Raw genomic sequence first — 27202 nt, forward strand, 5'->3', positions numbered from 1 at the left:
TAATGATTGGCGAATAACAGAAATTGCCCATTAACTAATAGAAAACATCAAATCCATTAATAACATTTATCCTTGAAAAATTCAACCGCTTTTAATTAATTTTTTGATCAATTTAAGGAATCGAGTCGTATAATTTCAAAAAACAACTCGAGATGTTGTTTCTGTGTATAATTATGTCAATAAGACAAAAATCAGATTACAATAAATAAATAAATATAAACTACTTTAATTTTATTATTTAAACATTTTTGAAGTTATATTCACTCGGAATACAGGAAATTTCTGCATTTTACATTTAATTATCGCTTTTAAGGGTCTTTAGTAATGCTTCCGGTTATACTAAATATTTTATGAAAGACAGAGCATTAACCTATACGCCCCGGCATATTACTATTTGTGGCACGTTTCTGATAAAACTCACGATGGTATCGCGTTTCTCTGTTGCAGGTTATCCTTGTGCCTCACAGTCACACCGATCCAGGATGGCTGAAGACGTTCGAGCAGTATTTCCACAGTTCCACGAGGAGCATCCTAAATAACATGGTCTCGAAGCTGCAACAATGGCCGAACATGACCTTTATCTGGAGCGAGGTTTCGTTCTTATCACTATGGTGGGACAGGTGAGTGCATCCTATGTGCATACGCGATCAAATGTTTTGCAATAGTTACGAGTAAAAGAGAGAAAACGCTTCAAATACTTGATGTCAGAAAATGCATCGAGAAATTGTCTTTTAAATCATAATATATTTACACAAAACGAACACTTCGTCCTTTTTATGTTTAAATTGAAAATGTTGAAGGCTAGTATGATAATAATAATAATACAGCTAATATATACAGGGTGTTTGATAATTAACGATAAAACTCTCGTATAGGGATAGAGCGGACTAAGTCGAAAAGTTCTTCACCATTTTACAATTTTCACAATAGTTAACAAGATATTAATTACCAAAAATCGCCAAATATTAGTTTTCAATAATTTTTTTACTCAAGTATTATCAACTTTAGAGAAAAACAGCAAGTGACAAAAATTGTTTATTTTCTTTTCATAGAGTTCTGAGAATGTTTTTAGAATTTTTTAGTACCGCATTTTCTCATGTTGGTAAAAATAATTGCCAATAAGAAAATGCAATACTAAAAAGTTGATAAAAAATTCTGAAAAAATTTTTAAAACTCTATGAGAAGAAAATAAACAATTTTTGTCTCTTGCCGTTTTCCTATTTAAAGTTGATAGTACTTGAGTAAAATATTATTGAAAACCAATATTCAGTGATTTTTAGTAATTGTTATCTTGTTAACTATGGCGAAAATTGTAAAATGGTAGAGGACTTTTCGACTCATCGTCAGTTTAGTCCGCTCTACTTCTATACGAGAGTTTTATCGTTACTTATCAAACATCTTGTATATATAAATATAATATAAGATAGTTAAATATAGATTGTCGAAAGAATAACGTAAATAATAATAAGTTAGATTAGGTATTATTTATTATACAAGATAAATAAAAATTAATGAAATTTTCAAAACGACGTATAAATTTCCTCTAAAGCGGCAAATGGATTGTTATTCCGAGAATTCACGAGGTATAATTAATATTTCTCTTAAGGGGTGACTTATTAATACGAAATTGACTTCTGCATTTGTAATTAAAGACAAACACCAGTTAGTGTATTTGTGTGCTAATCTACGAATTTTCTCGTAATCTCGTGAGCTTTTCCCGAAATTGTAAAATGGGACTTTCAAATAAAGCGTTGCATAAACGAAAACTTATAGCCTCGAATAATTGTACATGTTTAGTAATGCAACATTCATTGTCTATTTTCGAAATTCAAACTCGCACGATTGACGAGCTTCCTATCAACGATGTTCTACTCTTTTAAGAACGCTTCTATATATACTGACACACTGAGGTTTTTATATTTCTATTCTAATTAAAGACAAATGTTTGTCTATGCATTCGTGCATTAAATAAACCGCTTTTTGCACGCAAGCATCTCTCTTGGAAATGGATTGTTGTAATATAGTCTGGAAGGGTGAGAGCGATCATATCAGGAACTGGATGGTGGTGATTCTCGAATCACTTGGCACTTGGAAGAACGGAGCGGAAACCCGAGAACAACGGCGGTTAGCAGTCCTCCTCTTCTTAACGAGCCGCGGAAAAGCCGTGGATAAAGTAGGGATGAAGACGGAGAAGTGTCACGAGTGGATTCCGAGAAAAGAGAGGGAAAAAGAGGGAAAGAATAGATAAAATGATAAGTTCCAGATGAGTTTCACTGGGAAGCTCGCTTTCATTACTCTCTTCCAGTTGTTAGAGACAGAATGTGAGATTCTGCAGGTTTGCTCAAAAGTAATTTTTACTTGAAGGTTTAGTCACGCCGCGCGGATCGATACAATTTTATTGGATCATTGAGAAAAAATAGGAATGCGAATGCTTACGAATTGTCAGGTACAATCCCAATTGAAGAGTAATCAGTGAAAAAATGAGAAATAATTATAACATAAGGGAAAGTCGTGTAGTAGCGGCTATAGTTATAATATCGGCCAAAGCTAATTTTTACTTATCCCATTAGATGATAGCGCTGTATGTGCACGAAAGGATGCGCCTTATTGTTTTATACATCATATTACTAAATCGTAGCGAATGTTGAGGCAGCTTTTGTTGACAGCGTGTGTTTTGAACAAGAAAAAAGTTATCTTTCAGAACTGATCTCTTGTTTCTCAGGCAATTAAGTAATTTTATCGCACTTATATATTTACCCAGGTATATTTACCTAGTCTATTAGCTGTAAGAAAATAGCATTAATATGACTATTTTGTTTATATAACAGCGCAAGATACCCAAAAATATCTCGCCTTTTATTCCATCGGCCAACCTACTGACGTAGTATCGACCAATCTGTATGTAAGGTTTTTAACTCTTAGGCTGATGTTTTATGTGTCGTACGTTTTTAAAGTTTTTTGATTGGCTGATAAGACAGAGAGATCCTTGGATCCAAGAACCACTCTGTCCTGCAACCAATCAAAAGGCTTGATCGTAAAACCTTATCGTATGATACATGAAATATTAGCCTTAAACTGTAATGTTCAAAGAATTATATATGTAATGTATATTCACGTACGTACATACATACACGGAGAGAATTTTCTTTTAAAATTTACGCTGAAAATATGGTAGTTATGGTACAGTACAATATTTTAAAAATTTTTACCATGCACTTCAGTAAAATTAATCAAATTTATTTTATACTTTATTGTAGTTTTATCAATGAATGAGAGAGATTTACATTAAAATTCTTCGAAATACAACGTTGTCCCACGACTATCATATTTTCAGGGCAAACTCTAAGAAAAAATTCTCGCCGTGCACATACGTGATCTTTTGAACGTTACAGTTTACAAGGAAAATTAGTCATTATATGTATAATTTCATATGTGATATATGTAAATTTTAATAATTTACAAAGACTTTTCTAAAATTTAAATGACTTTTCGCTATACCTTTATTCATTTTCACTTAAAAATGTACTGAATTTATTGTTGGCCGATACTACACGATAATTTTTCCTCAAATTCTAACTTTTTCCTTTTTGCCTCGCTTTTTGCTAATTAAGTATCAATCTTTGTATCCAATTTTAAGTAAAATAATTGCCGTTCTTTTATTAAATATGATTTGAATTGAAACAAATAATTTTTTTTTAATTTTCATTAAGGGTCCATTCTACCTTGTGGCTTGAAAAAGAAGGCGATTTTTGGAAAAATCTATTGGATATTTTTAAAAGTAAAAATATGTAGTTTGTAGTACGAATACCACAGAGATGTTTTATAACTTATAATTATAACAATGAATAGAATTATACTCCCGTGAAAAATCATTTATTGTTTTCAAGCGTTCGAATGAAGTAATTTCAAGATGCTTTTTAATCTCATAAAATGTTGTATATGTATTCTGTCTTATGTTGGAATTGTCTAAAATGTTAAATAGATATTCAGAAAAAATTATTTAAAACTTAATACTGTCAATCTTAACCTATAATTTATAAAAGGTGTAATAACAAATACAAAGTAAGCAAGCATTGTATCTTTAACCAATAACTGATATTGTACCTTTGACCAGTCAATACGACGTCGGATAATCATTTAGTTTAGCTATCTCATCTCCAATATTAATAAAATTATGCTCATTAGACGCGATTTTGAATGAAATGAACGAAGGACACTATTTTTGCTAGATTCAATCGTTTCATGCAAAAACAAAAATCGCGTCTTTATATGGCAAAGTTTATTTTTATATAATATATAATATTTTATATATAAAGTTGTATGTGGTGTAAAAAGACATTAAAAATATAAAAATGTATATAAAATTAAACTTTTGTTGAATATCTTATCTTTATACACACATTTTATACATTGGTTAAAGGTACAACACTCCCTGGTCAGAGGAACAACATAGGTGTTGTACCTTTGACCAAAATTCAATTTTTTTCTATTGTAAAAAAAGATGTACAAAACATAACAATTTAAATCTATAAAAAATATATGTTACTGTCAACACTTCAAAGAATATTTTAGAATTTTTTTGAATTTTTAGACATCAAAATACAACTTGCACAAGAAAAAATGTCAAAATTGGTCAAAGGTATCACCACCTTCCTTTACTCTTGTTTTTGCAAAAACGTATCATTGATATTGATGTAATTATAGTTTATTCAATAAAAAAAATATTGCTTTACAATCGTGCAAAATTTGAAAACGATACGTTCAATAGTTTTGCTCTATCACTTCCGTTAGATCAAAAAATGTTGTTTTGAGAAAAACGCGTTTAAAGTTTTAAGTTTACTTTTTTTTATTATTTACGCCTATATTTGCCACGTTAAGGCTTCAACACAATATTCTACACATTTCAAATATATATATATTATGCAAAAAAAAATTTTTTTTACCTCAACAAAATAGAATGGACCCTTAAGTATAGCCCAAGTTATTCTATAAAAACTTAGAGCGGCCGATATTATACGATTTCTCCCTACATATAGTATACAATCAATTGAAAGCCTTAAGATACAATCGGTGGTATAAGAGCATCATCAGCAGTTCTTCGAAAGAGAAATCGAGTATATTAAAAATTAAAGTTATATTTAAAAAATTACATTCGTTAAAATGCATTTACTTATTATGTCGTGCAATCACCATTTTCATTAATTATAGCTTGTCATCATGCTTTTCATGAGATATGCTTTTTATGAGATTTTCATAAACGTAAAAATGACATCGTTCGATGGATTGGCATTCCCAATCTCCGGACGCAAATCCGATTAAAAATATCTGATCAATCATGAAAATAAAGCTTTGAGAAACATGAATATTTATTTTAAAAGAATTATCTTGGCACATTCGGAAGATTTGAAGGTTTTAACTCGGAACTCTATCTGAAAATCACAAGATATAATCTATAATAAATGGTGATTGGATATCATACTATCTATGTATTTTAGTGCATGTAATGTACTAACAATATTTAAGATATAACTTCAATTTTTTTAATATACTCATTTTTTTTAAAGAACTGCTGATTTTGCTCTCGTACCATTAACTATTAAAATATAAAGCATTCATACATTTGAAATGTATCTTTCTAAATGGCCCTATACTTTTATATCTCAATGGATTTTACAGTATATTTTGTATTTTATTTTCATATATATTATAATTAATTTTTGTTAAATCAATGTAAAATAATACTTAATTAATATAATAAAATAATACTTAATTAATACTTAATTAATATAATTAAGATGATAAAAAATAGTTATAAAAGAAAACTATCTAAACAACCTGCGTAATTGATGAATGTATAATTTACACTCATATTTTTTAAATAAACGTTTAAATAATTATATTATAAATTTATTTACAAATTTCCAGGATATCAAGATCTCTTTAATAAATGTTTATTAAGCATTAAAATTTAATTGTGATACATATTTATTTCAGTAGTTTAGCTACGTTTTTTATTCCGATAAAATTTTGGTACGTAGTTTAAATGACTACAAAAATGGTGTATATGTATATAGCATGTACAAATTTACATTGAATTATTTAAGCATTAAAAAGGTCCAACTTCGACTATTATGGCCATTTTCTATTTTCTATTTATTGAGTTTAAAAATAATTACATTCTTTCTTCTGAGATTATTGAATAGGGAGAAACCGGGGCTAAGTGGGCATTTGAATTTTGAGTGGCAAAAATATGTCTTACGAGTTTCCAATTTATATTGTAGATAGCATCTTGTGTGTCTTCTTTACCAACGAAGTTTGGTTAGTTTAGGTGCCGCGTTGTTATGTTTAGGTAGTCAAACGTGTTTTCGATAGTCAAAATTAATTTTTGAGATTTCATTTTCCGAATCACATCATTTTTTGTGTATATGGCTGAAATGAAATTGCAAATACCAAAACTTTTTATTACCATCTTGTAGTATTATAATCACTCTATAAAACGCTAATAATCATTTAACTAAAATCGTTTACTTTGTTACTGAAAATTGTAATTGAAAAAAAAAGGTGCCCACTTAGCCCCGGCCTGCCCTACTCCGCATATTTATTTTTAAAGATCTCTTATCATATTAGATTTATTTTAGTAAATTTTAGGCAATTGCAATCTAAGTACACAGACAATTTCTTTTAAATTTAAAATTATACTTAATTATATATTTAATACAATTAAAATTATATATTTTTTATCTCAAGATTAAAAAAAAGAGATAGTAGTTTATCAATAATCATTTTTTATTCTGTACTTTATTTCAAAATTTCGTCGTTGAAATTTTATATAAACCAATCAGGCTGATTGCACTGACATGCATTGAAACCCTAAGAACGTAAAATGCTAGGAAATTGTATCGGCATCTGACGCATAAAAAATTTATTGCATCGGTGGCGGTGCAGTTTAAACAGATCCACGTCGAGGAAAGCTCATCTTCAAAATGCCCCAGTTTGGCCTGGGCGTAACCACCTTAGCTTTAGCGACCTTAAACCAACCTACTAGCCACCTGGGAAAACAGAGTGTGTGTGTGTGAGAGAGAGAGAGAGAGAGAGAGAGAGAGAGAGAGAGAGAGAGAGAGAGACATATAGTAGGTGGAATCCGTGGCGGCTTTATGGCCGACATAAACGACGTAATGTGGAAACCACCTTCGAATAGGGAAGGATATGTAGGTCGTACATAACACTCGGACGCACAAATCACGTAAATCCTAGCTGGCTGAAATGCGACGGCGGTAGCGATAAATATGATTTGCAACCGAATTGCATGATAGCTAGTATAAAACAAACGCAAGTCAGGACAAGTCACACGAGAATGATTCAATTCGACGTTGATCCAAAATCGAACTGGGATTAATCATTGGTGGAAAACGATTATCTCTGTAAAATACGAATCAACTTCATGCGCACATAAACTTGATTGTTTTATACATCATTGAATTTAGAATCAATTTTTCAAACCAAAATTTAAGCACAATATATTTTTGTACATTTTTAAAATTTTATGTTAAATTATTAAACATTTGATATTACATTATTTCCTTATGTTCTATTTTTTTCTTTACTACTAGTTAATTCTTTAAGACTTGAAAGATATTCTTTTATCTAATCTTTGGAAAAAGTTCAATTCTATTTTTTGAAATTCGCATTTTCTCTTATCATAAGAAGTTTTATCTTCATTTTCAGTGCTCACCCGACGAAGAAGATGGTCATAAAAAGATTAGTCAAGGACGGTCGACTGGAAATGACCACCGGAGGCTGGGTCATGACTGACGAAGCGACTTCTCACATTTATGCTATGCTGGACCAACTCATTGAAGGTAAATAAAAAAAAACTTATATTCTCATTTCAGAACATGTGAAATTAGGAATTATAAATATTTGCTGTAAAATATTTAGTGCAACGTTTAAATTAACTGCTAAATCTATAGAAAACTGTATAAAATAAACTTACAATTATATATGAAGAGAAAAAAAAATGGATTGGTATAAAATTCAGGACTTTTTTTTAGAAAATATTTTAATTTATATCAAATAATATTAATTTACATATTGATTGAATCTGTTACTCAACTTACTTTTCGGTGAAAAATTCTAGCAAAATAATCATGTAGGACGCTCTAGCTGATTACTGTAGAATGTCAAAACTTTTTGCTGCATTGTTCATCATATTTGAGCTTCCTACATAATTGTTTTAATACTCCAACAAAATTATTTTCAGGTTTGCATCTATCTAAATTTTTATATTATCGAAATACTTCAGTAAAATTGTTCTTTCCGTGTAAATATAATTTTATTTTTTTTAATCATTATATCGAATATGTTATTATATAATAGAAATTATCAAATCTAATACTAGCATCTTGATATTACATAATCTTAATATTAACGTAACACGAAAATTGTCAGAATACAAACGTAAAATGTACATAAAACTCGTTGAACTCCGTACCGTGATAAAAAAAAGGAATCCATAAAAACGCGAACGGAAACATGGAGAATCCAGGCTGATGAGAAAGAATATTCTCTTCCTTCCGACGTTATAAAAATCAGCCAGCGTTTTAAAACACTCTATCGACAACCAAAAGGACGTCGGAATTCCGACAACCGGTAGATAGCCAAGTAGGATATCCCTGGCTGTCGTTTGCTAGCCAAGTGTCGATCGGCAGGAAGCAATAAGGATCTCCACCGATGCACTGCGCAAAAGGGAGAAGATTCGAGTGGATGGAAAGGATTTCTCTCGTCCTGCCACGCGGCAGGACTACGACGAGAAGAGGGAGAGAGGAAAGAGTAATAAGGCGGCGGGTGCAAGCAGGTTTCTCAACGGAAAATTGCTCTCTGCCACGTCGTCGTCGTCATCGTCGTCTCCTTCGTCCTCGGAGCCGTCTGATTACGATCTCCTCCTCCTACTCCTCCTCAACCTTCTCCTCTTTCTCGCAATGAAGAGAAAAGGATCCTTCTCGCTCTCGCTCCGTTTAATGTTACCACGAAAGATTTTACCGCCCTCGTGGAAATTTCAGTCGGCGGTTGATTACCTTTCCACGGGGTCGCTCTCGCGTGCTGTATCGTCGGGATATCACGAGGCAGAACAGTTTCCCTTACACAAGGGGAAGGGATGATAATAACTATTATCGTACGTATGTCGCATAGCTGCGGTAGGATTATTCCTAATGTTTGCTAGGTATACCACGGGCACTAGGCGTGCTCGTTCTCCGAATATAGCGTAGTTGGGTCAGGTGTACCATGACCTGATGCAACGTGGAATGCATACGGTGGTCGTCTTGTGGAGTATTCACGTCGGAAGCTTAATATAAGAAAAAGCTGTAAGAACGTTGAGAGAAAAGAACAGCTCGGAAAGAATTACTTTCATGCGATTATTAAAAAGCGTGTCAAGCGTACAGGAGGAACTTATTAATTTAATTTCATATCTCTTAATTAGAAACTACAGTGGGAATTTGACACTAGAGTGGGAATTAATTCCTCTGAAGTGAATTATATATAAAACATAAACGTCATCTCTTGTTAACGTTGATTATACAAAATATTTTCAAAAATAAAAAGATTTTTTTTTAAATAATGTTTTTCTAGAAGATAGCTATTGAATTTTTTCTAAAAAAGAAAACAATTATTTGGAATGTATGATAATTTAATTTACGTCTATAAAACTTACACGAAAAGAATTTTGCTGGAAAATATAAAAAATTAGTTAAATCCAAGAATAATATTTTGTTGGACTATCAAAATAATTAGATGGGAATAGCTGTATGATGTATCTCAAACTGATTACTAGAATGTCAGAATTTTTCACATTTCTCATCATGCTTGAGATTTTCACATAATTATTTTAATGGTTCAACAACATTATTTTTAGATCTAGCTAAATTTTTAGATATTTCAGCGCAAAATCATTCTTTTCCCATGTAAAATATGAATGTAAGAATACAACTAAATATTCAATTTTATCGATTTATAATATTTTAACTTATCATAGCTCATTTTCCCTTTATGTCGAACCTCCTTTTTTGGAAACGATCTTAATTTTTTAAATAATTTCATGTGATAATGATGATAAATATAATGGTGATAAATATAACTTTACGCTAAACGTTGGAATATTTCGTACAATTTTATGAAACAACGTGACCATCTCGACAACGTTTAATTGTCACTCTCTTGGCATCATATTCCCGACGTTTCAGGAAACAAATATTGTCACCGTATATCTCTTGCCTCCGAATGATCCGGAGCCGTCGCGCGCATGCACGCGACGTACGACCGGTACGACACGGCGTGCGACGCGAAATTTCCGCGAGCAACGTACGATCATTAACAGCGGATGAAGGGGCGCAACGACAAAACGTACAGCATGTTATGACCTGTCGTCGCGCGGTTTCCACGCGCGCGTAACGCGTGTATAAGTGAGAGGAACGAGGGTCCTCGAACACGCCTGGCGCGCCTGCTCTCACCCAAATAATGCGCTCGCTCTCTTGTGTCCACGCGTCTGCACGAAATAATTGTCGTCGTGTGTGCGGATCTAACAGCTTGTTTTTGCACGGACATATTCATTGCCGGCACAAAAACCGAAATCTCCTATTGTGTGCGGTACGCAACGACGGCGGCCCTCTTTTCCGCGTACGCTAATATATCCGGGCTTTGTGTGGTCCGCTGTTAAATAGTCCTCGTATAACGAAGAATGCGAACGTTTCCTTTTATCTCCATATTAAACTCGTGGTCTAACGTGAAATTTTTCATAACAAATATGCACGCTTTTTGTGCTTGGCGAACCAGAATGTGTTATCTTTGAGCTATTGCTCCTCATTTATTTGTTCGTATTTGCAAAATGTATATCCTGCAAATATTGCAGCACAATGAAATATAATATAATAAGAAGTGTTCGTGTATCATAGATTATTAAATTTATTTAAAAGAATTACAGATTAACTCGTGTTTTTTTCTTATTTTATAGTATTATTTAACCCTCTTGTCAATATCCAGATTGATATTTATGATCAATTATTGCGAAACATATCAATAATATTCAAAGATTCTTTATTGCAGTGACGTTACTGTCACATTTGCCACCTTTGGACTATAATGTTTCTTCGGAGATCGATGACTCTCTTGCCGAAAATTGCACACTGAAAAAATGTTAAAATTTCAATAAATATTTGTTTAAATAGTATTAAGTAAACGTTTACTTATAGTAAATAAATATTTACTCAATAAAAAGAATAAACTTGAATCAAATAAATGTTCTTGTACCAAACAAATACATATGTTTATATTTAATAAATACTTAATACTATTCAAACAAATAGGATTAAGAATATTTCTTTTTCAGTATTCTGCGAAATCAGAGAAACTTTTTTTAGCATTCTTTCTAAAAAAAAAAGATCATCAAATGTAACCCATCTATCGAATACTTTTTCGAAACCAGAAAAAAATGGACGTACGCATTTAAAAAAAAGTTCATCAAAATTTTGAATGGTTAAACGGAGATTTTTTTTGTCGGTTGACCGAAGAACCCCAGTTCGTCAAAAAGCCGGAATCTCCGGCTGAAAATTGAAGAGATGGTAATCGTGATTACCGTTTGTAGAATTAACTAAGACCAAAGATGATAAATGCATAGAGCACGAATTATGCAACATTCAATGTCGCGACGTGAGGGAACGCGCGTCGGTCTCTCAATGGTGATTTTGCGGGCGTGCGAACATTTGCGATTTTGCCATGGCACCGTGGTATTAAATTGAAATAATGGCGCTCAGGTGTATTAACTCCTAATTATTAGGCCACTGAATATGTATGGCGCGACGCGCGTTCGCGCCTAGAACGTTAAATTGCCAAGTTCGGCGCGACTGCCGTTAACAACTGTCGCACTAAACTGCTGCTGCACTGGATATCCGATATATTGGTGTACGCGTGTATTTTCAGAAGGGTGCATTACACCAATGACCGCCGCATCGGCGCAAATATTCGGAGGCGATATTCGCGATTGCGTAAACGGAATTCCCCGCACTGTAAACACGAAAGTCCGGCGTACTATCGTCGATTTGCCGCGAGTGTGCATAAACCGCGCATAAATTGCGTGCATTAATCGTCGAAAACGCAAACAAACGACGCTCGTGCGCGCGATTACGATTAACGTATTAACATTACTACCGCTTTTAAATCGCGGATTAATAACCACGAACGTTTTCTCGAACTTGAGAGATTTTTCGATAATGCGTAAAGTAATTTTTTAATTTTGATCTTATTTCGACATTATAATTATAAACATCATCGATTTGTAGTCTCACCGAAAATTTCCCGGGAAAAAATGGATTCGATTATATTTCATCAGATCTGAACTCAGATCTGGTTTGATCAAAATATTGGCCTTATCTAATCAGATCCAATTAGATATGATGAGATCTAATTCGATTCTTGAACAGATATAATTAGATCTGACCTCGAGAAAAATTTTTTATATAATATTAATTAATTAATTCAATTTTATTGTTAAAATAAGTATTATTGATTAGCGTCATATTCCACAATACACGCAACAAAATTATGATTAAAAGAAATATTTCCCCGTTTAAATTCGGAAATTAATTTTATGGTACGTTTCGGAGATTGTTGAAAAAATGAAAAATTCATGTAGTGTACGAATATAACAATAATGTGTAACAATAGTGTATCGAATAACTCTTTATAAAAAATATGATTTAAAATATGAATCAAAAAATTTTTTTGAAAAATCGAGAATTAAAATTAGTAAATTTATTGTTATAAAAACAATTTTATGTCTAATAATGTAAAATAATATAAAACAGTATCATTTTTTATATAAAATAATTAGAAATAAAAAGTTAATGTGATGTACGAACGTGTAAATTTTGCAATTATTCCGCTTTGAAAAAAATGAAATATCAAGAATGCTTTTTAAAAACCAAGAATTAAAATTTCATAACTAGAAAAAATTTTTTAAATATTTTTTATTATAAAATATAAAAATTTTATTTAGAAAATGAACTTATTATACCTTAAAATGTAAACTCATATATTACAAAATTTCTTATAAAATTATATATATATATTATATATACATATAATATATATATATACATATTATACAAGACTATAAGTGTTTCCTAAAAACGATATAAATATTATATAATAATGATATTCTTTTTTAAAGGGTCTCGCACTACTTCCTAGTCAATAAACAATTTATTCGTAATAATATGTAAAATGATTATAAACTTGCAAAATATTCTATACACATTTATAATATGTAGAGTTTCTATAAAATAATATAATTATAAATTATTATAAAATAAATATTAATGTTTATGTTATATAAATTGCGGAATAATTGTAAAATTTCTATTGTTAAAGTAAATAATATTTATTTTATAATAATTATTTAGTTTAAATCATTTATATATTATAAAATAACTAATTATTATAAAAGACTGTAACGCCATAATGATATTTTCTAGTTATATATATGCAAATGATTGTTTCATTTCGCGAAGCGTCTTTGAGAACTCGGTTCTTGCTTGGCTGGTGTCACATTAAATCCCATTTCTCGCCTTCTTCTTGTCTAGAAAATTAATCTCTGCGTAGGCAGATTCAGACGATATTTCAGAGAGACATCCTATCATCTTAGACGAAGCTCCTGTTTCTTCGCTCGAGTTTCACGACGCGCGAACAAAGGAACGATCTTTTAATAAACGACGAATATTAAACGTAATTCCGCGAACGGCGATAATATCGAAGCGGAACGTAGCTCTGGCCGGCCGTTTTCCTTTAGACTGCACCGCTCTCTCGCACCGATCATCGTCAGCGCTCCTTCTGCTTTTTAGACAAGCTCTTTTGAAGATCCACTTCAAATATCGCGCAGAATAAAAGCATTTACGGGCCACATCGTATCCCGAAGGCTTCATATTTCTCCCTGGGCTTGCATTCTGTTTCATTCCGTACCCCAGATATACGTGTATGTAAGGTGGAATGCCATAATATAGGTCTTAATATGGAAATACACCGAGAAAATTGTAACGGTGGGAAAATTGTTACGAATAATGTCATCGTCGTCTAAGCTAGCCCGCCGTAACCTCCCCGAAAACGCAGGTCGAGATCAACAAACGACCATCACGGCAGCAAATTGATTTTTGTTGCCGACAAAACGATCCTTTTCTCAATCACGGAGAACATTCTTCTAATGGTCTGGGCTTCATCGTGGACCGCCTCGGGAACTGCCGCGTATCGATGTTATTTGCATCGAAATAGCGCACGACACCACGTGCAATATCCCATGACTGTTTTCTCGAATTCCGAAATCTGCCAATTTTCGAAAATCGGTGTGAGTCCCCGTACGTGATCCTACGATGTATGCGACACGCCACGTTGTGCAGTGCCTGGAGCGCGGTTTGTACCATGTTTTTCTGCTAATAATTAACGCATCTGTTGTGGAAGGAAATTATATCTAGTAGAAGTGTAATTTTGCATTTTTTAGGCAAAAAATATTTTTAACCTGAGAATAGAGTTACTTGATTTTTTTATGATCACACTTGAGGTATTTTTATACCTACATCAATTAAAGTCACTATTATTAATAACGTACTATATATTATTGATTATTTTACAATTTATTAGTATTTGAGAATATTATATGGACACGTATTTAATCATAATTTTCTGAAAAAAAGTAAATAGAAACCAAACAAATAACGGAATAAGCATTTTAAGTAGCTTATTATGACATAAGTAGCTTATTTTAACATTTTTACATAAACATAAAAAAAAAGAAACTTTAATTGGTATAGGGCTCTTTATTGCGAATTTTTGATGGAATTGCATATTAAAAGGCAGGGATGGGCAAAATAGTAAAAAAATTGTATTTAAATATAAAATACTCTCAAAAAAGTATTTAAATACGAAATACAAAATACAAAATACTAAAAAAATTGTATTTAAATACGTGTTATTTTAAATACATGTATTTCAAATACTGCTCACTATTACCCTTGTAATCCTCGGTTAATTTAACCGAGATTGGCGAAAAAGAGCCTTAGGACCAGTTTCACAACTCACGGTTAACTCTTAACCGAGATTTAACTTATTCATTATCTCTTTTCAATTCTAGAATTGGAAAGAGATAATGAATAAGTTGAACCTCGGTTAAGAGTTAACCGCAAGTTGTGAAAGTTGTGAGCCTTAATAAGAAATAATGCTGAGACACAACGCTAGAGATGCGTTCTGATTCACGCATGATGCGCATGATGTATCATTTATCCTTGTTGTTTACCAAATGTAAACAAGGATAAATAATGCATTATGCACATCATGCGTGAAATGGAACGCACTATAGGTTGAGTCAACAATGGTATGATCTTAACTTTTATCAAAAAAATTTTTACATAATTTAAATGTATTTAGTATTTATAGATTTAAAAAATACAAAATACTAAAAAAAAAGTATTTAAATGCAAAATACAAAATACTTTCAGAAAAAATATTTAAATACGAAATACAGAATACAAAAATGTATTTAAGTACGTATTTTAAATACATATATTTCAAATACTGTCCACCCCTGTTAAAAGGTTCGCGTAAAAAATAGTTACTAAAAAAGAAAGAAAAATATCCATACAAATATTTTACAATTCACATTTTTTCGTCGCTGGAATATAAAAATATCTGATGACTATTTTAAACAAAGACATTCTTACACTTATATACTGTAATTTCGGATGTTCGTGGAAACATTCTGCAAATATCTCTCTGAAGGATAGTTAAAAATTGGAAGTTTCGCTCATCTCAACACCGCTGCGCGTGAATGTGGAAGTTATTGCGACCGCGTCGTTGTTATTATTGTGGAACAGCTATTGTTCCACGGGGCTACAGAATAGTTACGGTTATGGCTCTTGACTAGACTGAAAGCACTTTGACCGAGAGAACAGCTAGTTACAGGCGTTTTCGTCGCCGGGCACTCGCCTCGCCTCTCCTCGTAACCGCACACAGAACGATCGCGAAATTTCCGTCGTTAAAAAGATAGAACCTTATTTCGCTGCTTGAGACATGGAACATACGGCAATAAACGGTAAGTACGCGTATTTCGCAAAGATGAGAGCAAGTTGTTCTAAACAATATCTAGATACTTTAATGAATATTATATAAGTACAATTCACTTGATGTGCTATAAATACTTTGAAGCATTTATAGCATTAAGTGGACCGTAATCTTATTTAACTAACTAGGCATATTGATTTAATGAGTTTCATAACGAATAGATTTAATTTAAACAATTGTAAGTGAAATTTAGACAATGAGATTAAATATAATAAGAGAAAGAATTCTATTTTCGATCAAAACGAATCTTGGTATTTAATAATGTTCAGATTTATTTAGAGTTAAAGAATTTTTCTAAAATTGACTGTATAATTCTTAAAATAAACGACTCAAACGTAAATATAAGAAATCTTAAAAGTAAATATAGCTTAAAGAAGTATATTACTTTACTTCGCAGTTGATCTTTTTATAATGCAAAAAAACATTGAAAGATCAATATTTTTTAAAATTATATTTTTGTTACGCAATATGTAAAAGGAATCATTCGAGCGAATTCACTGTTATGGTTTCGGTTTTGTATCGACAGTACAATAAAGAAATGAACACAATAGATATGACGCGAAGGAAATTTTACGTAAAAGTTACGTAAAAAACTGTATCTAAGAAATGCATACACGAAGATCATTATGTGAAGCATAATATAACCGTTTTATATCGGATTAAAGACTTTTTGGATGCGTAAGCTTGGAGATAACAATGCTGGCAGATTTGCGAAAATATCGAAGAAAGATATCGAAATAACACGGGAAGAAGTTTAAGGGGGGAAGGAGATCTAAGAACAAAATGATGTGGGCGCGAGTTAAAAGAGAGGAGCGATAATAGGCGGAAAATGGGCGGCGTTCAAGGGAGGGTGGTTACCTAAGCGGAAAAAAGCGAAGAGACGTGCGTTACACGCGAAAAGGAAAACGACGTACGCCTGGAGGATCATAGAATAGAAAGAGAGAAAGAGAGAGAGATGGAGAGATAGAGGGCGAAAAGTAGGCTAACGAGATCCTGCGGTGCTCGGAAGACAATAGTATCTCCCGCTCTCTACTCCTCCCTCTTCCTTCTACTTGTTCAACTTTTTTTCCAACGCCTTCTTTGCTCTTGCCGCCCTTCGGACAGAGGGAGAGAATGAAACAAGGCGTCAAGAAAAGGGGTCGGCGCGTCGGTCGTAATTAGATCCTCCAGTGTTGATCACAATTGCTATGAATCCACCGAGATGCGAATGCATAACGCTCCACGGAAACGCAAAACGAACAGATGTTGCGTATATAGTGTTGCTGCATTTACGGCTCTAACTTTAGTCTCGCGATTCAACGTTAAATGGACTTATTTATAATTCATCTGACAATGAGATAAAACTCAAAACAGAATCAGTACGTTTGATGTTTAATAGACAGATGATTATAAGGAATTTCGACAGATAATTATAAGGATATGACGTTCCAATATATATCACTTATTTGTTACACAATAATACAACTCAAAAATTGTCATTTTTTAGTTATTTGAACAAAAATAATGGAAATATAAAAAAAACATAAAGAGAAAGAATATATTTTTATTCCACTATATAATTATATTACACTAAAATTGCATTTTAAAATTAATATTACAAAATTTTAATGATTCAAAATATTCGAACTCATTTTCTGGAAAACTTGGTTTTTTAGATTGTATCGTTGTATAACAAATGAGCGATATTTCCGATACGTACAGAGTTGGAAAAAATGTGTTGAATTTAACATAAATCGCATTCGTTCCAAACGGTCCACTCAAATTTTTGAATTAATTTTACACAAGATGAATATGTTAGAAGATAATACAAATATTATATTATGTAAAAGAATAAATACAAAGAAAGATAACATCGACACAGTTTGTAAACAAATCGTGAGAATATAATTTTTTTCAGAAAATTAACATTTATGATATGTTAAATTAACACATATTTCATTTGTCTTAGAATTTACGTTTTAAAACACATTATTTTTATGTTACTTGTTCACTTACTCAGAAATTGTGTCATTTTGACACTAAGAAACATTGAATATCAATTTCACAAAAAATTTTTAAATAACATAATCACATTATGTTAAATTAACACTCTATAAAAAAAACACAATATGTTAAAAAATTCAACACAAATACACAAATTTGTTGTTAACACAAACGTGAGTGGACCGTTTCCAACACAAATACACAAATTTTTTTACTGTGTAAATTGTTAGGTAGAAAGAAAGTAAATAATATTAAATAAATAATTAGGTAGAAATAAAGTAAATAATCAATATTAAAATGTTTATAACGATCGAAGCTGGATCTTTAATGCTTAAATAATTCAATCTTAAATTACTAAATATACTACATATGTACTTGCATATGTACCATATTTGTAGTCTTTCGAACTGCGCGCCGAATTCTTTTTCGGATTATAATCTAAACGCAATTAAACTACTGTAGTAAACTCGCGAATTAAATTGACAAGTAATTTTAATAATTTTGATGCTCAATCAGGCATCATATTATAAAGATGTTAATATGCTGAAAAACTGTAATTAAATTTATTGCGAAATTTTTAATAATTACCAATAATTAACAATATTTAGTAACTCAAGATTGAATTATTTAAACATTAAAGATCCAGCTTCGACCGTTATAAGCATTTTAATATTGATTGTGTTCTCACATAAACGGTCTAAAATAATATTGTAAAGTAAATAATGTTAAATAAAAAATTAAAATATAAAAAGAAAAGATCTAGTATCTATGTAAAAAAATAAATTACGTCTGAGCTTGAAATATGTATAGGGTATCGGAAGAACGGTGTATCCTTTCTCCGTTTCTGCCCGATGCATTCCGAATTCTACTTTTCCTTCCGCTTGATTAAATCCGGTCGAACCATCGAGCGAAATAGGCAGCAAGTTTGCCGTCGTGTAACAGTCGCATGTAACACGCGCAAATACATACACACGCACACACACAAATATCACACACAGACCTATACACGCAAGATTACAGCGACGAAGAACTTTTCGAACCATAAGTATTTCGCTCGAGAATTGCCACTGAGAAGGCCGGCGAAGTCTTATTTCGAAATCGAGAGATCCCGAGAGAAGAGCGACCAGTTGCAGTTGCACGAGGGGGTCGCGGGAGGGATTGGATCAGAGGTTGGAAAAGGAGAAGAGACGAGACAATCCCGCGAGAGTTTGGACGATGCGTTCGATTGCTCTGAACTCTGTTCGAAACACGTGCCACCGGAAATCTGAGAGAGAGAGAGAGAGAGAGAGAGAGAGAGAGAGAGAGAGAGAAACTTCGAGCATATAGAGAATGTTTCAGAATAAGCCAGAGAACTGGGAATTTTGGTATAAGTTACTTCATATTATGTATATTTCAATTTACAAGCAAATCATTCCCAAGGTGCGTATTTAGGTATACATATAACTGTTTAAGAAGGTTCGCCTGTTAGTCGAAAATCAACTGGAGTCTTAATTTTTTATATGATGTAGATAAATACTGTACACAAATAATCCTACAATTTGAACAATATTGACCGTATAGTTTTTTTGTAATATTATTTTGAGAAGTTGACCATTTTAAACATATCGCTTTATGGGAGGCGGTCGTTCCCAAGAAGATAATCACCAATTTAATATACACTCAGCCAATTTAGGACTTTGAAAAACTAGCATTTGACAGATGAAATATCAACACTTGTGTACAAAAAAGAAAAATCGAACTTTACTGTATGGATTTAAAACTTTATTGTCACAAAGTTTACCTTTACCTCACGGATCACATTAGTAGTAACAGACTTGGCAACGCCGCAGTGCACAGCTGATACGAAGCCAAAACTTCATATAACCTAGAATCCATCTCTACGTAAAGAAACAGATATGAAAATAATACAAAATCGGCTTTTACATCGATTCTGAATTTCTCCCTTATTATTCGCCATAGCCGGTCACTGCCTGTCACATCGCGAAATGCAACGCAGTGCAATGTTGCCAAATATACACTCGATTTTCCAAGTCGTTGACAATCTCATACATTTGTTAATATTCTATACACTAATAATTTACTAAGAATATAGCACGTAAATAGTATCCACAATTCATTACACTAATATTGCATATGACACGGAATTGCTGTAATAACAATTTATTTTAGTTGCATTTTTGACTCCAAAGTAATAGACGAACCTCAAGAGAACATTTTTATTAGAAAAATAAGTTATATGTATATATACATTGCAGGATTAATTTTATAGTTGAATCATTGTTATTAAATATAATAAAGTAAATTTACTCTATGTTATATTTCATAAGATTCTAAAATCACAATTCTGATGATTACATTTCTAATTATACTATTAACGCACGAACGGAAATCGGCATGATTAAATTCTGCATATCGATCAGCGGCGCTGATTTTATATTTGTTTTTATCAGACTGAACCGCAACCACGCGGCATTACGGACGGATCTCCGCGTGTAGAATTATGCATTCGGCCGCAACTGCATCCCGCAACAAATCGCGTACGTCACGCATGGCGAGCGGATCGGCATAATTTACGAGGCCGAACACGAGCGCATCTCATTCCGATCGCACCTGTTCGATCAGAATAGCCAACTGATATACGGCCCCGAGCCGGCCTGATTCGACGTAAGGACAATGGAGCGATCGTATCATAATGCCGGGGTGTTTGCGATGGAAATCCGTTCCCCATGAATCATAAACACGACAAATTAATTATCCGCTTGTCTGTCTCATTTCGGATCCGAGCATCACCGTTGCCGTCACTCGCCATTGTGTATATCATTATTCGAATTTAAAGTATATCATTCGAGCATATTTATATTTATTTTTATATTTATATATTTATATTTATATTTATATCTATATTTAATTTATATCTATATTTATATCTATATTTAATTTAAATCACGCGCGTGTATGTCGGAAAATGAAAACGTAAAAAAAAATAACGTCGATAACTTTAAAAAAAACCTAAATTAATGCAAAAACTGCTGTAAAATAAATATTACTTATATTTATTACGCCAATTTATACAAATTGTTATATTTTTATTTTTATTATTTATTTAATATTCTCTCTACCTATTTTCTTTTTGAAGTATTGTTATCTACCTTTTAAGTTTATTATGTTTCTATTCTGTCCGTTTCATTCTTTTCACGTTGCAGAACTAAAAATCGATCGTGACACTGCAGACGTTTGCAGCAAAGCCGGAAATGTTTTCCTACAATCGAGAAGCGCGTATTCGATAACAGGGAAAACAATATGACGGTCCAGATAACCGTATTGCGATGTCGACTGTGAATCGCAGAGATAAATGCGAGCTATTCCCTCCCGACTCACCTGTAATACGCTCGAGGAACGATAATAACCGGAAGCGCATCGAGACGAGGTCCATTACCGGACTGTCGCAGAATCTCTCGGTCGTTTTCATTCGCCGATACCGACGCTGGAAATTAGCTGCAATTAGCGAGGCGCATGATTGCAATGCACACAGGATAATCCCGTAAATACCTCTTGATAGAAAAATCCGTTAGTTTTCTCGCTTTGTGGCGAATTCGGTATGTGTTTTAAATGTAAATTATAGTGTCGTATATAAAAGTCTGTCACACAGTCTGTCCACAAAATCTTGATGCTAATCAATACGGTATAATTTTGTAATTCAGAGAAATTTCGAAGCATTCATATATATATATATATATATCTTATATATATCAGTCTAAAAATGAATTATAAAAAGCTTATAAACAATAGTAAGTGAAAATCAAGAAATATTCAATACAAATAAATGAAGAAATTAGCCTAATAATATATATGCCTAATAATAAGATATATGCCTAATAATAAGGTAATTTGAGGGAAGGTGCCATAAGAGGGAAGACGCCACTTTATTTATAATTTTTTTCATAGAACGTGTGTTGACCATACTGACTACAAAAACAGTGTGACAAACAGTTGTGTAATTATCGGCTTAGATGAACATGTTCATGCTAATGTCGATTGGAAAAGATTATACGAAATACGAAAAGGTAGATCGTGAAACATACTCTTTGTAATATTTGATATGTTAATAATTAAGGTCTGTTTGTCGATGCTTACTGTAAAACGGACAAATAATATACGGTTTCAATCAGTGTTCCCTGACGGTCATGTGGATGATATAGATTATAATTTGTAATATTCTTATATGCGTAAAAATTGCAATTGAATATTCCTCTTACATTGGGGATAAGATGACAGTAAATACAAAACACATTTTTTCCTGCTTGAAATAGTCATTAAAATGATTTCATGAATTAAAATTTTGAATGCTCTATACAAACGAAATATTTTAAGTTAATGAAATGCTGTTTAAACGAATAAAAGTATGTCCATCTTACTTCCTAAATTACTCTCTTTCATATTTCCTCAATTTATGTTTTATCATACTTTTATGAGTTTTTATAGCTTAAATTCTTCATTATAGACTGTAAATAAGTGAAATATGCAAGTTTATATTGCATCGCATTATTTGTAACATCTTTTCCCATAAGAGGTGGCATCTTACCCACACATATAGGGGGAAGATGCCACTTTTGCAAGGTATAATATATCAATTTTTTTCCAATAATACGGAATATTAAACGTTAAATTTATAAATTTGTAAATAAAGAAAGGTATCTAGAATATTAGTAATATTTTTTCGTAATTTAATTCAATAACATTAAGAAGTTATTCAAGAATAAAGGCTTAAGTGTGGCGTCTTCCCCCCAATTATCTTATTTTATATATGAATCTTGCAATTTCCAGTTTAAGTAATTATCAGGCAATATCCGCTTTGACTGAATGTGGCCTTTTTCGCTTACTTGTGTTATCTTATAAAATTCGATGATAAATTATTACATCATAAATTACTATACCGTAAAAATTCCCTACTAAAAAAACTAACGAAAGTGGAGTGAGGAAGCTGAAATGATACGATACCGTTTAATAACATCAAATTATGGATAATAAATCCGATAAAAATGGACGTGTCAGTATAAATCACGTGTTCCAGTTGGGATTGCGTCTGTCGGGGGATCTGTCGATACTAATTAATGGCGATTAATGAGCTTGATTCGGCGCTGGGAAAAGTGTAAAGATCGTACATACCGACGTAGCGGTTTCGGTGATTAGAACTCAGAACGAGAGCAACAAGTGGTGCACGATGTCTCTCATTATCGGCCAGTTATGGATAGTACTCGCCTCTTCTCTTTGTTTTATGTAGTGTTTGAAAATTTCACGGCGGCTTATCGCGATACGTCCGATCCGACTATTAATAATCGACGACAGACACGAGTGTGAAGGTCTTGCATTATTCACGCCACTACCGTCACGGTTCTTTTCCGACACTTGCATTAGATTGGAATCTCATCTAGATATTTCAAAACTCAATCTATGTATGGTGCCTTGAAATAAAAGTATTAAAATGCCTCAAAAATTTCGAGAAAATAACGGATTTTATACATATTTGTGTATTAATGAGAAATATAAATACACATTATCCTTTCTCCTTATTTCCATTTTGTTCTTTGATCTGGATATTATGAATGAAAGAATTTACAAGAGAATTTAATAAGAAATAATACTGCTTCTCTCTCCCTTGAGAGCATTTCGTGATAAAGTCGACGTTTGAAATTCTACGGGAATCAAGTTGGAGCCAAAAAATTAGCACGTTGATTTACTCCGTGTAGCATATGCCTCGTATCTCACGTGGCATCTCGGCTGCATGCTGCACTTTCCCGCAAGCACGTTCCATCTTGGAGTACCAGAACGTGACTATAGCTTTTCCGTAAGTTCTTCCTTCTCGTTCCTCTCTTTCTTTCGTTCATAAGAACGAGAGTCGAAAAAAACATTTTAATAATATAATGTACTCGTTTTCCTAAAATGTCATATATATGTATTATCTAATTTACGCGATTTATATTTCCTCGTTGCGATTTGGTAAACTTCTCTTTCGAAAGATTTAAGTTTACTGCGTTAAAACGAAATTTTCTCCTCTTGTTCAAGACTCACAATTCCACCTACATATCCCGGCGAACTGCAGCTTTTTCTAAAATAGGCGAAGTTGGGAGTTCAGTCCTCTTAGTAAAAAGTAATCCCCCGATTATCCCACTCGGATCTCCCGGGAATGCAGCGGATTCACATGTGAAAGAGACACAATCTTTCAGGGAGGGTGGCAACGCGTTGTAACCCGCGATAATTCCGTTAATGCACATATGTCGTGCAGCTCTAACGAGTTATAATCAGTCGAGCACCGGCTGAGTACAGTTTAATGGTTTATTCCTCGCATTAGGCACCCTCCTAGTCCCTCTTTCCCACCTTGGCTTCTATCTACGTTCTCTCCTCTCAACTATCTCTTCCATGTCTCTTCCTCTCTCCCCCCTCCCCTCCTTCGCCCCCCCTCTCTCTCTCTCTCTCTGCCCGGACTTCCACAATAATGCAAGCTCCATCGGCGGGATAGTACGACGAACGCGCAATTTGCGGCCGAGCTCTGGCTTTCTCGAATAATTGATGCAATTTCCGGGTTGCGAGCGAGCTGCGAATGACCCCGAGAATTTGGATTTTAGGTAGATTCACGAGATGTTCACGTCACAAAGTGAACATTAATTTCCGCATACTCTCCGTACGGTAAATCGCGAACGATTTTTCTAAACATCCTGCAGATTCCTATCCTCATACGTATGGTCGTTGAATAATTGCTGATTTTCAGGAAATCCCATTCGAATCCGATTTCATATGAGAATTAGAGCACCAATTAATCATTTTCAACTCGTTCAACGTCCAAGAGCATTATTAAATCGTTAATAACTTCATGAGAGAGATTATAGGTACAGAATAATACGAATTGCGCTACTGAAGAGTGTTCATATTTTCCTTATTTTCGATATTTACGAGCCTAGTATAATCGGACAGTTTCTTCTACTTGATTGTGAAAAATTATTTATAACAAATATTTTTCACAATCTTACATAATTTTAAGTTATAATCTTATTCCTCGGATTTTGATCTTTAATAAAAAAATTTTCAATTACGTAATTTTAAACAATAATACATTAAAGCAATAGTTCAAAGTACACTAGATTCACACGAATACCAGTTAAGGAATGAAGGAGTTGCAATAAGGGTCATTTTTAGCCCCCTCTCCTGAATTCAAACGAAACTAACAGGGAAAGGTACCTCCATATAAGTCTCATAATTCCCCAAAAGGATTTGCGCCTAAACCTCATCATTTATGAATTATTACACTTTGAATTTGAACGATTTATAAGGAATTTGATACTTTTCGATGAGAGATTGAAGTTTTTTTTTTTGAGATACATTTCCCTCCTAGTTTCATTTTAATTCAGGGGGGAGGAGTAAAAATGGCCCTTATTGCGATCTCTCCTTTCGTAACTGATACCAATTAGATTCAAAATGTTTTTTTCTGGGAGCAGATAAATAATATTATATTTTTATAATAAAATACCGCTGCATATCGCATATAATAAGATATGACATATATCACTTTGTTTAAGTGACATAATCTATTTAATTTACGAACCATGCCCTTCGCGTGCCTCGTAGATATCATTTATCGTAGTTGCCCACGCACCCGTAACAATCATTCACATTATGCTAAAAACACCAGTCGAATGATAGTTAACGCCGATAGCGTACACGACACCCAAGCTTGTCATAACTGAACAGGAAAAAGAGTAGACTATACCTTTAATCCTATATACCTATCGCCTATAACTATCGTTGACTTCGCGGGCTAATTCTATTAACCATCCCTTGGCGAGCCTATCCACGTTTTCAGTTCACATTCCTGCGGGATTAATTTTGCGGATTCGTTTGCCAACCACTCTGTAAGTTTCCGCGTGGTCTGGCTCAGCCTGGGCATGATCGACGACTCTCTTTCTAACCGCTGCGGCGTATCGCTAACTTTTTCGACGAGCCCGATGTTTCCCATCTGCTAATGGCGTATTCCTTTAATCGCATTTACCCTAACTCTCCAACTAACTCCAGCTTACTGACTGTTTTGCTTTAACTTCATGGAGACACCATTATATTTTATATATCACGCATTTCTATCATCAACTGATAAAATATATCCATGTGTTGTACATTGATTAAAAATATTTGCTGAACGAAGACAGCACAAATTATAAATTTTATAAATTATAAATGCTGTAAAGTGTAAAATTTATAAATTATACATTTTATTATTCTGACTGTTTAGTGTTCCGATTTTTTAATCGACATTTTAGCAATACACTTTATTGTGTGACTTTATTATATTGTTCATTTGTTTAACATTTTAGTGCATAGACTATCAATAAATTTACGTTTTCAGCATGCGTTTATTATAACACGAAGAATTGGAATATTCAGAACACGGAAACAACGGATTAATCCGCATTATGAATATTTGATCGCATCGTGCAGAACCCGGCAGGATGAACTTTAAAAAGCTCTCCCCGATGCAAATTAATGCATGCCGTAAAAAAGGCCGGCGGATGCAGCTTTTGCGATACGTGATCCATAATTAAGTTGTAGATTAGTTTTAGTAGATTGAACAAAAATAAACCAAAGTCGTACGCGAGTTATATCAAATCCTGTTAGCGAACTAAAATTTTTACTTTAAATGACGAACTTATAGAAATGTAAATAAATTCAAAGTAATAAATAAAAATATTTAATTTACTTATAGCGTTTTCCACTGGGAAAACTGGTGCAACACTGGTGCGCACTGAGTGCAATTTTGTTGTTCCACTGTGAAGACCAGTTCAGTTTTATGTTTAATGTTCCACTGACAAAACTGGTACAAAAAATTTGCACTGAGTTCAACTTTTGCTCCACTGTCTTTGAAGTCAGTGGAGACCAGTGCAAATTGAAATTGAGGTTATGTATTTGCGCTTTCAAATACGATCATACAATACGTTAAGGCATGATATTAAATTATTTTAATTAATAACAATAATATTTTTAGTTTTTGCGTATCTAGTAAAATAGCTAGCATTAATAT

At 32.9% G+C, this 27202-nt stretch overlaps 1 protein-coding gene across 4 annotated transcripts in view; it reads left to right on the top strand.

The window, feature by feature from the left end:
- alpha-Man-IIb (alpha-Mannosidase class II b) overlaps positions 1 to 27202 on the top strand; it is a 203620-nt gene that overhangs the window by 171580 nt on the left and 4838 nt on the right. For all 4 annotated transcript variants that reach the window (XM_018457821.1, XM_018457822.1, XM_018457823.1 and 1 more), the window contains 2 exons: positions 448 to 620; positions 7726 to 7859. In XM_018457821.1, coding sequence (XP_018313323.1) covers positions 448 to 620; positions 7726 to 7859 — 307 coding nt within the window. The remainder of the gene's footprint in view (positions 1 to 447; positions 621 to 7725; positions 7860 to 27202) is intronic.

This window comes from Mycetomoellerius zeteki, unplaced genomic scaffold, assembly GCF_001594055.1.
Source record: "Mycetomoellerius zeteki isolate Tzet28-1 unplaced genomic scaffold, Tzet1.0 scaffold68, whole genome shotgun sequence".
NCBI classification, from domain to species: Eukaryota; Metazoa; Arthropoda; class Insecta; order Hymenoptera; family Formicidae; genus Mycetomoellerius; species Mycetomoellerius zeteki.